At 41.6% G+C, this 13,007-nt stretch overlaps 2 protein-coding genes across 4 annotated transcripts in view; both read left to right on the top strand.

Moving 5' to 3' along the window:
• The window catches only part of LOC115206371 (zinc finger and BTB domain-containing protein 16-A), a 78,989-nt gene extending 75,797 nt beyond the window's left edge, over window positions 1-3,192 (top strand). The window contains exons 8-11 of one of the 2 annotated variants that reach the window (XR_003880787.1): window positions 114-345; window positions 1,072-1,259; window positions 1,378-2,522; window positions 2,731-3,192. Coding sequence is in view for 1 of the 2 variants with exons in the window: in XM_029773230.1 (XP_029629090.1) it covers window positions 114-132 (19 nt within the window). In the remaining variant the exon portion in view is untranslated. Of the gene's footprint in view, window positions 1-113; window positions 726-1,071; window positions 1,260-1,377; window positions 2,523-2,730 lie in introns of those variants that run through there. The other variant, XM_029773230.1, reaches the window with a different exon arrangement.
• A 1,542-nt stretch (window positions 3,193-4,734) lies between these two features.
• LOC115206372 (transmembrane protease serine 5-like) lies at window positions 4,735-12,954 on the top strand. 2 transcript variants are annotated; one of them, XM_029773231.1, is made up of 13 exons: window positions 4,735-5,332; window positions 6,288-6,438; window positions 6,964-7,050; window positions 7,345-7,458; window positions 9,460-9,595; window positions 9,827-9,940; window positions 10,051-10,094; window positions 10,859-11,021; window positions 11,206-11,390; window positions 11,576-11,674; window positions 11,821-11,963; window positions 12,365-12,517; window positions 12,657-12,954. In XM_029773231.1, the coding sequence occupies exons 1-13, from the start codon at window positions 5,330-5,332 to the stop codon at window positions 12,663-12,665; spliced, it is 1,401 nt and encodes a 466-aa protein (XP_029629091.1). In that variant the 5' UTR covers window positions 4,735-5,329; the 3' UTR covers window positions 12,666-12,954. The 2 variants fall into 2 exon arrangements, with proteins under 2 accessions (XP_029629091.1, XP_029629092.1); XM_029773232.1 differs by lacking the exon at window positions 6,964-7,050.
• Window positions 12,955-13,007: the final 53 nt, after the last annotated feature.

Raw genomic sequence — 13,007 nt, 5'->3', positions numbered from 1 at the left:
CAATCCACGAAGGTTGTGTTAATAATAATACATTTTATTTGCACCTTTCAAAATAAAATAGCAAAAATAAACATGTCAGTAAGAAACGGTTGTGTTTTCCTGTCTCACTGTAGCATGCAGCTGAAGTCATGACAGGCGGTTTGGTGACCCTTAGTGGCACGATGCCAGACTAACAGCTGGGTGGGTTTGACTAGCTGCTACAGATGAGGGAAGGGATAAGTCGCTGCCTCTCTGCCCTCTCTCCCTCTGCTCTACCCCACACATTGTTGTGTCCAACACTAAGCAGAATGGCAGCCATAGAGTAACTGCATCCAGTCAATAACAAGAGGGAATTCTTCACCACAGGTACTACCTTTGTTTATGTGTACTTGTTTGTATGTTTATTTGTGGGTTTGGGATGTTTTGGTATTGACCATAGCAATGCTGTGTTTCCATTTTTATTGTGTTTTTTTCGATTCAGTGAGTTAGTTACCTAGAGGGGATATGCTGAAAACAGTTTATCCACCAGCAGAGCATAGTGACAACACACAATGACTTTGATGTAGTAAAAAAGCTCCTACTTTGTTTGCAATGATGGAATAGCCAACTAGTGTATTACAACTGTGGTGACACAGAACTGTCCTGTCCTGTTTATGTAGTTGATGAGCATGAGATCCACCAAATGTAATGGAGCCATTTTGAAAAGATAGAAGGTGGGCTAAATTTAGTTACACATGTGCAAAAAAGATGATCTCCTCTATAATCTCCTGAAATCCATGGTCATGCTCTGTAGACGAGCAGATTGATTAAGAGCTGGTGCTAATGTAATCCCCGCTGTTTAATTAGTGTGAGCATGGTGGACAGTTAAAGCAAACCACATTACACACCATCTGGATTACACACTATCCAGCCACTCCATCATTAGTCTTTACAACAAAGACACAAACAAGGACATGTCACCTGTAGCTCTATGTTCTCAGACTGGATACAAACAGGATTGTTTGACCTGCACAGGTGATAAACTGTCTTCTTGACAGCATATTCGGTGGACACTCCTGTCGGTACGTCTCGGTTTCTTTCCCTGTATCTCAGGTGTTGGTGACTGGTCATGTTCCACAGAGAGGGATTCCATCCATGCTCTCCTCGGTGATCTCCAACAGCTGTGCTCTCTATAGGGACTATGGCAACTACGGACCTCCCCGTACCCCAGGAAGAACATCAAACCCAGAGCTTCACTTCGACACAACCCATATAACCCATACAGGCCATACCTGAGAAGGGTCAGTATAACGTCTCAATATTCACTGCAAAGATGACTGGTTTATTATTATATTGTTATCAACATCTTCACTGTTAGATTTCAGATGACACCTTACTGTCTTGATGTCTTGATTGCAGGTGGATACGAGAGTATCTTTAGCTGATCCCAAGAAAATCTCCAGGGCCACCAGTAGAGGTCAGTATGTCACCATGCCTGTTTGCCATCCAAGGCTGCATTTCTCTCCGAGACTAAAGCAAGGCATGGGGCAGCCCCGGGCCAACACCAGACACCGGTCAGTCAGAGGATCATCCAATCACAGCACAAAGCAAGGTAGACCAGGAGTGCTGGGAGCTGCTCTAGTTATGATACAAGCTCCTGGGTTGAGAAAGGCTCTAGTAAACCTGATAAAGGGAAGAAAACACAGAACAAGGCCACATCTTCTTCTTCCAAGAGTACAGGAGACATAAGCCACAAGAGTTCCAGTTCTAATGGTCGCCAGCAATATCGCTACTTCACCAAGGATGGCATGTGTCGCGGCTCGTCATACAGCTCCAAGAACAAGATGTGTGACCTGATCGGCACCCTGGTGGATCTGAAGTACAGCTGGATCCTGTTTGTCTTCACCCTGTGCTACATTGTCACCTTGACAGCCTTCGCAGAGCCCTACTTCCTGGATGCCTGGAAGTGTTTGTATGTGTTCCACATCCAAACCCGCAATGGCAGCCATGCTTTGAGAAGCTGGACAGTTTCCATTCGGCCCTCTCTATCTCCATGGACAGCCAAATCATCAATGGCTACGGCTCTAGAGAGGCCTCAGTCAACAGCATGGACGGGCTGGTTCTCATGATGGCACAGTCCATCATTGAATCAGTGTTAGACGCCCTGATGCTGGGCTGCATCCTGGCTAAGCTAGCCAAGCCTAAGAGGAGGCTGCCCACTTTGTTGTTCAATCAGCCCTGTGTGGTCTGAGAGGGATGAGAGTCTGTGCCTGATGTTCAACGTCAGGACTTTGAAAGAGACACATATGCTGGTGGCAGAGATTAGAGCCAAGCTGATCAAATCTCACCATACCAAAGAGGGAGAGTTCATCCTTTTGGAGCAGAGAGAGCTGACTCTGGGGATGGAGCCCGGTTGTTCACAGTGGAGCCCCAAACCATGGAGCATGTAATTGATGAACACAGTCCTCTCTGGGGCATCAGCACTGACTCTTTAAAGTGGGAGACCTTTGAAAACCGTGGTCATGGTGGACGGAGCCATGCAAGACGCAGGTTTGTACTGAGAGGTGAGGAAATGTGGAGTTGGAATAAAATAAATGTTTCAGATATTTCAATCAGTGCAAAAAGGACACATTATTTATATGTTATCATTATCAAAACATGAATATAGCTAAATTGAAAGGGACCTACAGTATCCTTAATACCTGGTCCGGACAGCAGATGTATATCATTTCATTTTAGATTAACTTGACTGTAAATATGTATTTTTCTCAGGCACAGCCTTCCATGTGAGGACCTCCTACACTGAATATGATATTCCTTAGGGACAGCGCTTTAAGGCATTCCATCCACTAGATGAGAGGGGGATGTGGTCCAATCACAAGACTTCTGATAAAACCTATAAGGTCCAGACTGCCACACACAGTGACAAAGATGGCAGTGAGACAAAGACATAAGAGATCTCCTGGACACGACACAGACTCTGTCCCCTCCAACATGTCTACAAGGAAAGTACATTACCAGTATTTATCTGATCAAATGTTTCTGTGCAACTCAGTCACTAATAACAATGGCACAGTAACTAGGAAACTTAGTACGAATTAGTTCTTTATATAAATATGGGCGTTTGACAAGTCGGCATAGAGGGGTTAAAAGTGATGAAATTAAGACACACTGTACATATACTCCAGAATGTTTATACAATGTGAATAAATGAATGATGACCAATATCTAAAGCTGCCATTTATACATCTCATTTATCAAACATTCTGAATACTTACATTTGTATATGTGAGCAGTGAGCACAGCATGCCTTGTGCTAGGCAAACACTTGTGATATACAGTTACAATTATGCTGATTGAATGAGTTCTTAGTGGTCTCCTTACAGTATGCGAGGAATAACGAAGGTATCACTGCCCATACACCAAGCTCTCCCAATTAAGATCTAAATGATGAGTGTCATTTAATGATTGTATTGTGGGGTACCAATTTGAGAAATGGAAGACCGAAAGGACAATCGCACATGACAAGACAAATAAATGTCAGTATTACTGTCTCGTCACCAGCAATTGGGATATCTCATTCACATACCATGCTAGACTCATTTAAAAAAAAAAAAATGTACACGGTAGATAAGCTTCAGCATTGGAGATTGATGGAAGCCACAATCTATGTAATTGTCTGCATCATTTCCAATCCACCATATATTTGTTTTGTAAATATAAATTGTAAACCACTGTCACATTCTTCGTCGTCTGAAGAGGTGAAATCATTGGACCAATATGCAGCGGTTAGAATGCTCATCTTCTTTTATTAGAAGGGAAAAAAATACTTATACAAAAACAAACGACGAAAAACAGTCCCATAAGGTGCACTGACTATACAAGGAAACAACTACCCACAAAATCCATGAAGAAAAAACCCTACTTAAATATGATCTCTAATCAGAGGCAACAAGGATCAGCTGCCTCCAATTAGAGATCAACCCAAACATACACAACATAGAAATTGAAGAACTAGAAAGGAAAACATAGAAATAGATAACATAGATCAATCCCAAAACACACAAAACAAACACCCCCCTGCCACGCCCTGACCATACTATAATAACAAAATAACCTCTTTACTGGTCAGGACGTGACAACCACTGCTCATTCCTAGTCTGTGTGTCAGAACACAGTATTAGTCTGCCACGTCCACCTCAGGTCACAGTGTTCAGACAGACAGGCAGAAAGACAGACAGACAGACTTATTAGAGTGGGTTTGACTTGTACATCATTTCATCTGACAGTAGTCAGATGAGCCAAAGAGATGAAGGCCGTTTCCGGGATGCTGCCTGGACAGTCCGGGTGTACGGAATGTTTTTCCTGGCAGTTATCCTCCTCACCTGGCTCTCTCTGGGCCTAATCCCATATAACGTCCATAGGCGATACTGCATATCAAAGGTACATTCTGCTGGCTGGAATTCTAGCTGGCAGATAAATTCAAATATTTAGAAACACCTTGATGTTCTCAACTTAAATAGGTGAGACTGGGTTAATTAAGCTTGGTGGTAACGTAGAAGAGACACTTAAAAAAAAATACTTCTTACACATACTTTACCTGTAAACAGATGAAAAAGTCCTGATTTTATCATATTTTAATGAACACATTTATTTTCATATCCTTGTAAAATAAAATATGATTCACTCAAAAAATGGTTGGTTGATTGGTTATTTTTGTACCTGCATCTGATGCAGGGTAAATTGTATATATTGTAACGGGTATCCAGAAATAAATAATTCATAATAATTGATAACAAAAACTGGACAAATGCATAAATGTTTTTATTTTGAGAGAGTGAACATCCGTCACCTCACCAGCAGGCAGAACAGTGTTCATTTTGTTCTTGAGCGGCCTGCTGAGAGATGTGATACCTTTGGATTCAAAATGAGTCTGACCGGGATTGATGTGATATGAGGACGTAATATTATGACCTTTGCTCATGAAGCTACAATTTTCAGCAAATAATGTTCTGTCTGCCAAGTGGATGCTCTGTTGGCACAGGTAAGATACCCCCCCCTGCCTTATCAGTGGCTTGGGGAGGTATCCCTGGAGATGTTCCCCCCTACAAAGAACTGGTTGAGCCTGCCTCCATAGGCCCCATGACCCCCTTGGCAAAACAACACTTTCATTCAGCAGCACAGCACCACTGCTGACCTCATTGTCTCTTTGTGAAGGGAAAATCCAGAGTTGCATTCTGTGAAATGGCAAATGGTCAACCAGCTGTGAGCAGAGCGCATCTCTGTCTCTAACCTAACACAGGCCTACAGATGAGCGCTGAAGAGCCCAGTGCCACACTCTCCTCTAGACAACATAACATACAAGGAAAACATGGTAAGACTCCAGGCTATTTACTTTCAACATCACCTTGATACCTTCTCTGTTGCTCTCACTTCCCCTGACGCCCTCTGTCTTTCGGCTATTGACTCCCTCAACATCACTGACAACAGATGTTTTCATAATGCCTGTCTATTTACTGTACATGTACTAGCTGTTGTGCATGTTGTGTAACAACAACTATAACGATTTAATGGATTTGTTCAGGGTTTTTAAGAATCTAATGGCAATCATCATAATGTTTTTCAAGTACATGTATATTGTGTACTTCTTACTAATGTAATGTATTATCTGCTAGAGGATAACTTAAAGGGAAATATGCATTCAGTGCATGCTTTGGGTTAACATACTGCTGTTGATTCTAGGGGTTATTACAATGTTTAAGCATCATGTTGAAGCAGATGGTTTTTAGAGAGGATTTGTAAATATATAATGCCATCCTATTTTCCCACAATATCTCACTGCATGGGCTAGAAATACCCTGTAGTATTAAACTCTAACATTTAAAAAAAGTGTATGTCTTGCAATAGAAAACAAATGTAAGTAGTCTGATTCACCTGCATGTGAAATACCTGCTGCATAGGTCTGGTTCTGTGTAGACTAAATCCATATGTCTGCAGCACAAGTATGATGTGTTGGCTGGGATTCTCATGTTTGGCTATGAATGATACATTGTGCTTCAGTTCACACACCTGGACACCTGTGACATTATCTACGCACCTTTACACACCTGCCATTCAAATTCCATACACCTGGACAAAACCCTCCTGAGATCTCTGGGTTTCACAGTCATCCTAATTAAATCTGTTTGATTAAGGGGATGAATAAGGCTTCTGTGTGTGTAGAAGAGGAGGGGTAGTCAGCCAGGAAGAATAGCTTATGTTCATATCCAGTGTCCCAGAAGACTGATATAAATAGTGTGTGTGTGTTGTATTCATTGCATATGTTGCAGAATCTTGATGGAGATATATTATCTGTGATTGAGAATCCTGTGGCTGTCAGTCATCCTTTTCACCCAGAGAAGACAGGAGTGGGTGGGCCCCAAGGAGCTCAGAGTCAGAGCTGCCATGCCTGGCTGAGAGGAATCCATTCTACAAACCACGGTAAGGCAATGCCTGGGTGGGGCACTGTTTAATAGAGCACCACCCAGGCAAACCACAGGCTATGATTAATAGACGACATTATCCAATTAGTGCACAAACAAGGCTTGTTACATAAAGTCTTATCTAATTAGAGTATATAGCAGCATTAAGCTTTAGTACTTTAGTGTCTCATTGTCTTAAGTTAAAGCCAAGTCCAGCTAGCCTCAGTGCTTTAGCTATCCTTTTCACAAACTGTAGTACAGTATACAGCTACCCCTCACAGCTGCCATGCAGACTTTATATGAGTCAGTTGATTATGACACTGCCTGTGAAATGTTCAGCATTCATCTTTGTCACCTGTTCCCTGCATGTGGTATGCTTTGTTCACATCCTTAGTTGTGTGGACGTTGTAGACTGTAATGGCTGTTACATGCTGTGTCGCTATCTCTTCCACTCTATGTCAGTGTGACAGACAGCTAGCATGCCTTTTATCAGTATACCCAAGCAGTTAATCTCTTATCAGTGTCTAATTCAGCTGTGCTCCAGTGTCAGCCCATAGACTGGTGAGAGTACTGGTTGCTGTGTGTGGAGTAGGACTTCTGGGAGGCTTAGCAGTCGGAGTGTGGTTCCTAGGTGAGACATCCTGCAAGTGTCAAATCATGGAGTATGAAGAAAATGATGACATGTTCAATGTTCTAGTGTTCGTGGGGCACAGATTCCTTGCTGTGGTGGATAACAAACAGAAATAACCCCACATGTCAGAATATAGAACACTGTTTTTGAATGTTTTACAATGAGACTGTTACAGCTGATTAACTATGCATGATAATAATGTCTCACACAATGACAGAGCTAGATTAAGAACATCTGTTTCACATCCACTGCACCTATAATTCACTCTGCACGTTGTTGTTTTTCCTCCTACAGTCAGGTTGTTGTTGCGGCCTACCTCTTCCCAGAGTCCAGCAGGGCTAGGGGACACCAAGGAGACGTCCTTCTGTAATGTGACCGAGGACATCTCTGTGGCTGACCCCAGGAAAGGTCTGTGCCTCTCAGCCCGTCACTCACCACAGAGACTGTCATCTTGTCTGTGTGATTGGCTACGTCCCAAATAGCACCTTATTCCCCATAGGCGCCAGTCAAAAGTAGTGCACTATATAGGGTATACAGTGCTTTCAGTATTCACACCCCTTGACTTTTCCCACATGTTGTGTTACAGCCTGAATTTAAAATGTATTAAATTTAGATGTTTTAGTCACTGTCCTACGCACAATATCCCATAATGTCAAAGTGGAATTATGTTTTTAGAAATGTTTACAAATTAATTAGAAATGAGAGCTGAAATGTTTTGAGTCAATACGTATTCAACCCCTTTGTTATGGCAAGCCTAAATACGTTCAGGAGTAAAAATGTGCTTAACAAGTCACTTAATAAGTTGCATGGACTCACTCCGTGTGCAGTAATAGTGTTTAACATGATTTTGAATGACCACCTTATCTCTGTACCTCACATGTAATACAATTGTCTGTAAGGTCCCCCAGTCAAGCAGAGAATTTGAAGCACAGATACAACCACAAAGACCAGGGAGGTTTTCCAGTGCTTCACAAAGAAGGCCACCTATTGGTAGATGGGTAAAAATAAAAAAGCAGACATTGAATATCCCTTTGAGCATGTTGAAGTTATTAATTCAGCTTTGGATGGTGTATCAATATACCCAGTCACTACAAAGATACAGACGTCCTTCCTAACTCAGTTGCCGGAGAGGAAGGAAACTGCTCAGGGATTTCACCATGAGGCCAACGGTGACTTTAAAACAGTTAGAGTTTAATGGCTGTGATAGGAGAAAACTGAGGATGGATCAACAACATTGTAGTAACTCCACAATACTGACCTAATTGACAGTGAAAAGATGGAAGTCTGTACAGAATACAAATATTCCAAAACATGCAACCTGTATGCAACAAGGCACTAAAGTAATACTGCAAAAAATGTGTCAAAGCAATTAACTTTTTGTCCTGAATACAGAGTGTTATGTTTGTGGCAATCCAATACCACACATTACTGAGTGCCACTATCCATATTTTTAAGCATAGTAGTGGCTACATCATGTTATGGGTATGATTGTAATTGTTAAGGACTGGGGAGTTTTTCAGGATAAAAAATAAACCTAGAGGAAAACCTGGTTCAATCTGCTTTCCACCAGACACTGGGAGATGAATTCACCTTTCATCAGGACAATAACCTAAAATACAAGGCCACATCTACACTGGAGTTGCTTACCAAGAAGACAATGAATGTTCCTGAGTGGCTGAGTTACAGTTTTGACTTAAATCTACTTGAAAATCTATGGCAAGACCTGAAAATGGCTCTCTAGCAATGATCAACAAACAATTTGACAGAGCTTGAAGAATTTTGAAAAGAATAATGTGGAAATATTGCACAATCCAGGTGTGGAAAGCTCTTAGAGACTTGCCCAGAAAGACTCACAGCTGTAATCGCTGCCAAAGGTGCTTCTACAAAGTATTAACTCAGGGGTGTGAATGCTTATGAAAATTAGATATTTCTGTATTTCTTTTTCAATAAATTTGCTAACATTTCAAAAAACATGTTTTCACTTTGTCCTTATGGGGTATTGTGTTTATTTGGGTGAGAAAAACTAATATTTAATTGATTTTGAATTCATGCTGTAACACAACCAAATGTGGAACAAGTCAAGGGACACACTTGTTTTGTCAGGCAGAAAGACCTTCCTAGTAGTTTGATAAACCAAATGTGTTTATATTACAACTATAATTGTCTTTATAATAGTACATATCTTTATTAATACATTCTTTAACAACTTCTACATGATCACAGTCAGGGGAGAGGAGTGGAGACTGTCTATCAACTGACATCAAAACATGAAATAATGATCTGTTTATATTGACTACATTAGTTATTGGATATAAGCTGCTTAACATTTCCCTCTCAAACAAGACAACAGTTCATTACTGTTGATCTAGTTGGTCTCTGGAGGGATTCTTTTCAATCAATGAGGTTCAGTGTTTTACAGAATCAGCCCAGAGAACTCTCTCCTGGAGATCCAGCTAGAGAAGGTGCCCACCTGGCTGCCTGTGTGCTATGAGAGATGGAACTCTTCCCTGGGGACCCTGGTCTGCCGCCAGCTGGGATATCTAAGGCTAGTCAACTGAGACCATTTTCTTACCATAAAGCCCACAGCAGCTTGCCAACATAAAAGGCTATTCACCTAACCATAAGGCTGATTGCTCCCAGTTAATGTTAGATTATTTAATGTTCGTTTATAGGCTTGCCCGATGCCCCATAGATCAGACATTACTTTTTAAAACAGACACTCTCCCATCTTGCCTGCTTTTATAGAAGATATAACTATGATTAATTTTGTTTCCAGACTGACTAAGCAAAAAGGGGTGAACTTAACGGATATCGGACCTAACTACACTGATGGCTTTATACAGATCACATCTGAACACAAGACCAGCCTGGAAAATATATGGCAGTTAAGGTACGGCAGCTGTCTGAGGATATAATACATAACCTAATGATTCAGAAGAAAATAGATGTGCTATAACATAGTAATCAAGCTTTTTAATGGATGGATTTGTTTTTATTTAGGGGGAGTTGCGTCACAGGGAAGGTTATAGCTTTGAAATGTTTTGGTAAGTTTCTGCAGGGTACTAACAACACTAACATAATAGTGGATTACATTGTAAATTTATGCATCTCACACACAGGTAAGAACCAATGACCTTCATACGACCACTCATGACTTCATAGTTCTACACATTGGTGGTATACACTAGGTGCACAAAACATTAGGAACACCTTCTCTTTCCATGACAGACTGACCAGGTGAATCCAGGTGAAAGCTATTATCCCTTATTGATGTCACTTGTTAAGTCTACTTCAATCAGTGTAGATGAAAGGGAGGAGAAAGGTTAAATAATTATTTTTAAACCTTGAGACAATTGAGACATGGATTGTTTATGTGTGCCATTCAGAGGGTGAATGTGCAAAACAAAAGATTTAAGTGCCTTTGAACGGGGTATGGTAGCAGGTGCCAGGCACACCGGTTTGAGTGTGTCAAGAACTGCAACGCTGCTGGGTTTTTCACGCTCAACAGTTTCCCGTGTGTATGAAGAATGGTCCACCACCCAAAGGACATCCAGCCAACGTGACACAACTGTGGGAAGCATTGGAGTCAACATGGTCCAGCATCCCTATGGAACGCTTTTGATACCTTGTAGAGTCCATGCCCCGATATTGAGGCTGTTCTGAGGGCAAAAGGGGGTGCAACTCAATATTAGGAAAGTGTTCCTAATGTTTTGTACAGTAGGGTGATGAGTTACCTCCATACAATGTATGTAAAGTGATCTGGGTAAAAATGCCTTCATATTTGTTTCCTTTGCCTGTGTCCCACCAGAGTGTGGGACGCGGGCTAAGCTGCCCAGGATAATCGGGGGAGTGGAGGCTACCTTGGGAAGGTGGCCCTGGCAAGTCAGTCTCTACTACAGCAACCGACACACCTGTGGAGGCACCATCATCACCAGCCAATGGGTGGTCACCGCAGCCCACTGTGTGCACAAGTAAGACTCCTCGGGGTAAAAGGTTAGAGGTCAGAGGTCACTGACTCAAGACAGTGTAGTGATGACTAGGGACAGCAATAGCTCTCACTTTCTTTTGCACAAAGTAATTAATACTTTATACAATTGAGAATTGGAGAGCCATCTAGCCGATGCACACTTCTTCATTTCTTTTATAACATTCCAGTTATAGGCTACCACAGGTGTCCAGTTGGGTGGTCTATGCTGGTATTGTCACACGCAGTTCAGCTAAAATGGCTCAGTACACTGGATACGCAGTGGAAAAGATCATTTACAACAAGAAATACAACCCCAGGAGCCACGACAATGACATTGCTCTGATGAAACTGCTGACCCCTCTGAATTTCTCAGGTGACAGGGAACTTGATTACTTCACTTTTGAATACACCACGTATTCCCTTGGCTGACTGGAAAACTCAACTATATGATTACAGCAATCAGCTCCAAACCATGTTCCAATATGACTGAAATTAACTTCAACATGACCTACACTGTTTTCTAATATTCCAAATATTATTTTTTATTAAATGTTTTAGATACCATCAGGCCTATCTGTCTGCCACAGTACGAGCATGATCTACCAGGAGGAACACAGTGCTGGATCTCTGGCTGGGGCTACACTCAACCAGATGATGGTACAACTATGTTAAATGAATAATATAATTTAAATAGGAAAATGTAATGTATCTATATCGATGGTTAAATGTTTCCTCATAGCACAAAGACATTTAAATCATAAAAATGAGAGGTATATTTACATTAGTTTGACTTTCTTTGACAGTTCTCATCCCTGCCACTCTAAAAGAAGCTCCAGTTCCACTGATAAGCACCAAGAAATGCAACAGTTCCTGCATGTACAATGGAGAGGTCACCCCCCGCATGCTCTGTGCTGGATACACCGAGGGCAAAGTGGACGCATGTCAGGTTAGTTCATAAAAAATACCTGAGTTCTTCCTCCTGTGGTTTGTTTTATGAAGAGATTTACCAAAGGTCAGAGAGTTGTTGTCTTACAAAAGTAGAATTGGTTCTTTATAATGAGAATATTTCCCCCCAGGTGTCCCCCTTTACTGTTGTAAATTATCAAAGACAAAGCTCATTAGGCATGTGCCTGAGAGGGCACTCCAGCTTTATTCAAGGTCCTACCATCAGTGGCGCTCAGGATTCAGCTCAGGATTCAGCTCAGGATTCAGTATTCTACAATATCCCAACCCATAATCCCTAAATCACTGTGGCTTAACAATATCTCAACCCGTAACAGTCAGTGTGGTAATCTGGTAACCAGTGTAATTGACAGCAATGTATATCTGCCCCTGTTCTCTGCCCAGGGGGACAGTGGCGGTCCGCTAGTCTGTCAAATTGACAACGTGTGGAGACTGGTGGGCGTGGTGATCTGGGGTACAGGCTGCGCTGAGCCCAACCACCCCGGAGTCTACACCAAGGTGGCCGAGTTTCTCGGCTGGATCTACGACATGATTGAGGTAATTTTACACTAACTCTTCTGTTGCATAGGCCTATGTATTGATTCTTTACACATCAGGACCACATCTGCTTTGCAGTTCTGTTTCTCCTCTTGGAATTGCATAATACTGTATGTTACATTTGTTTTTCCATCCACAGAGCTACTGAGGAGGAAGAGGAATAAGACAATGCATGATCAGGGAGACTCCAGAACAGCCCTAGAGCAAACTGAAACATAAGATGCTCCTGACATTCTTCCTCCTGTACTATAAATGTCATTTTACCTCCTTATAATGGCCATGTTTATTGCAGAAATGCCTACATTATTTAACAGTAGGAAATATTTGATACTATACATGTTTGTCATACATTGTATTTTTAGCCCCTGAATAAGAACATATTTATACCATAAATTTGTCTTGTATTGAAAATAAATTATGCTTCATATCTAAACATGTTCATTGTCTACTCTGGTGTGATGAAAGAGCTTTATGTGCCAGAGCCATCATT

Source organism: Salmo trutta, chromosome 13, assembly GCF_901001165.1.
Source record: "Salmo trutta chromosome 13, fSalTru1.1, whole genome shotgun sequence".
Taxonomy (NCBI): Eukaryota; Metazoa; Chordata; class Actinopteri; order Salmoniformes; family Salmonidae; genus Salmo; species Salmo trutta.
This window is presented reverse-complemented; position numbering and strand designations above follow the sequence as displayed.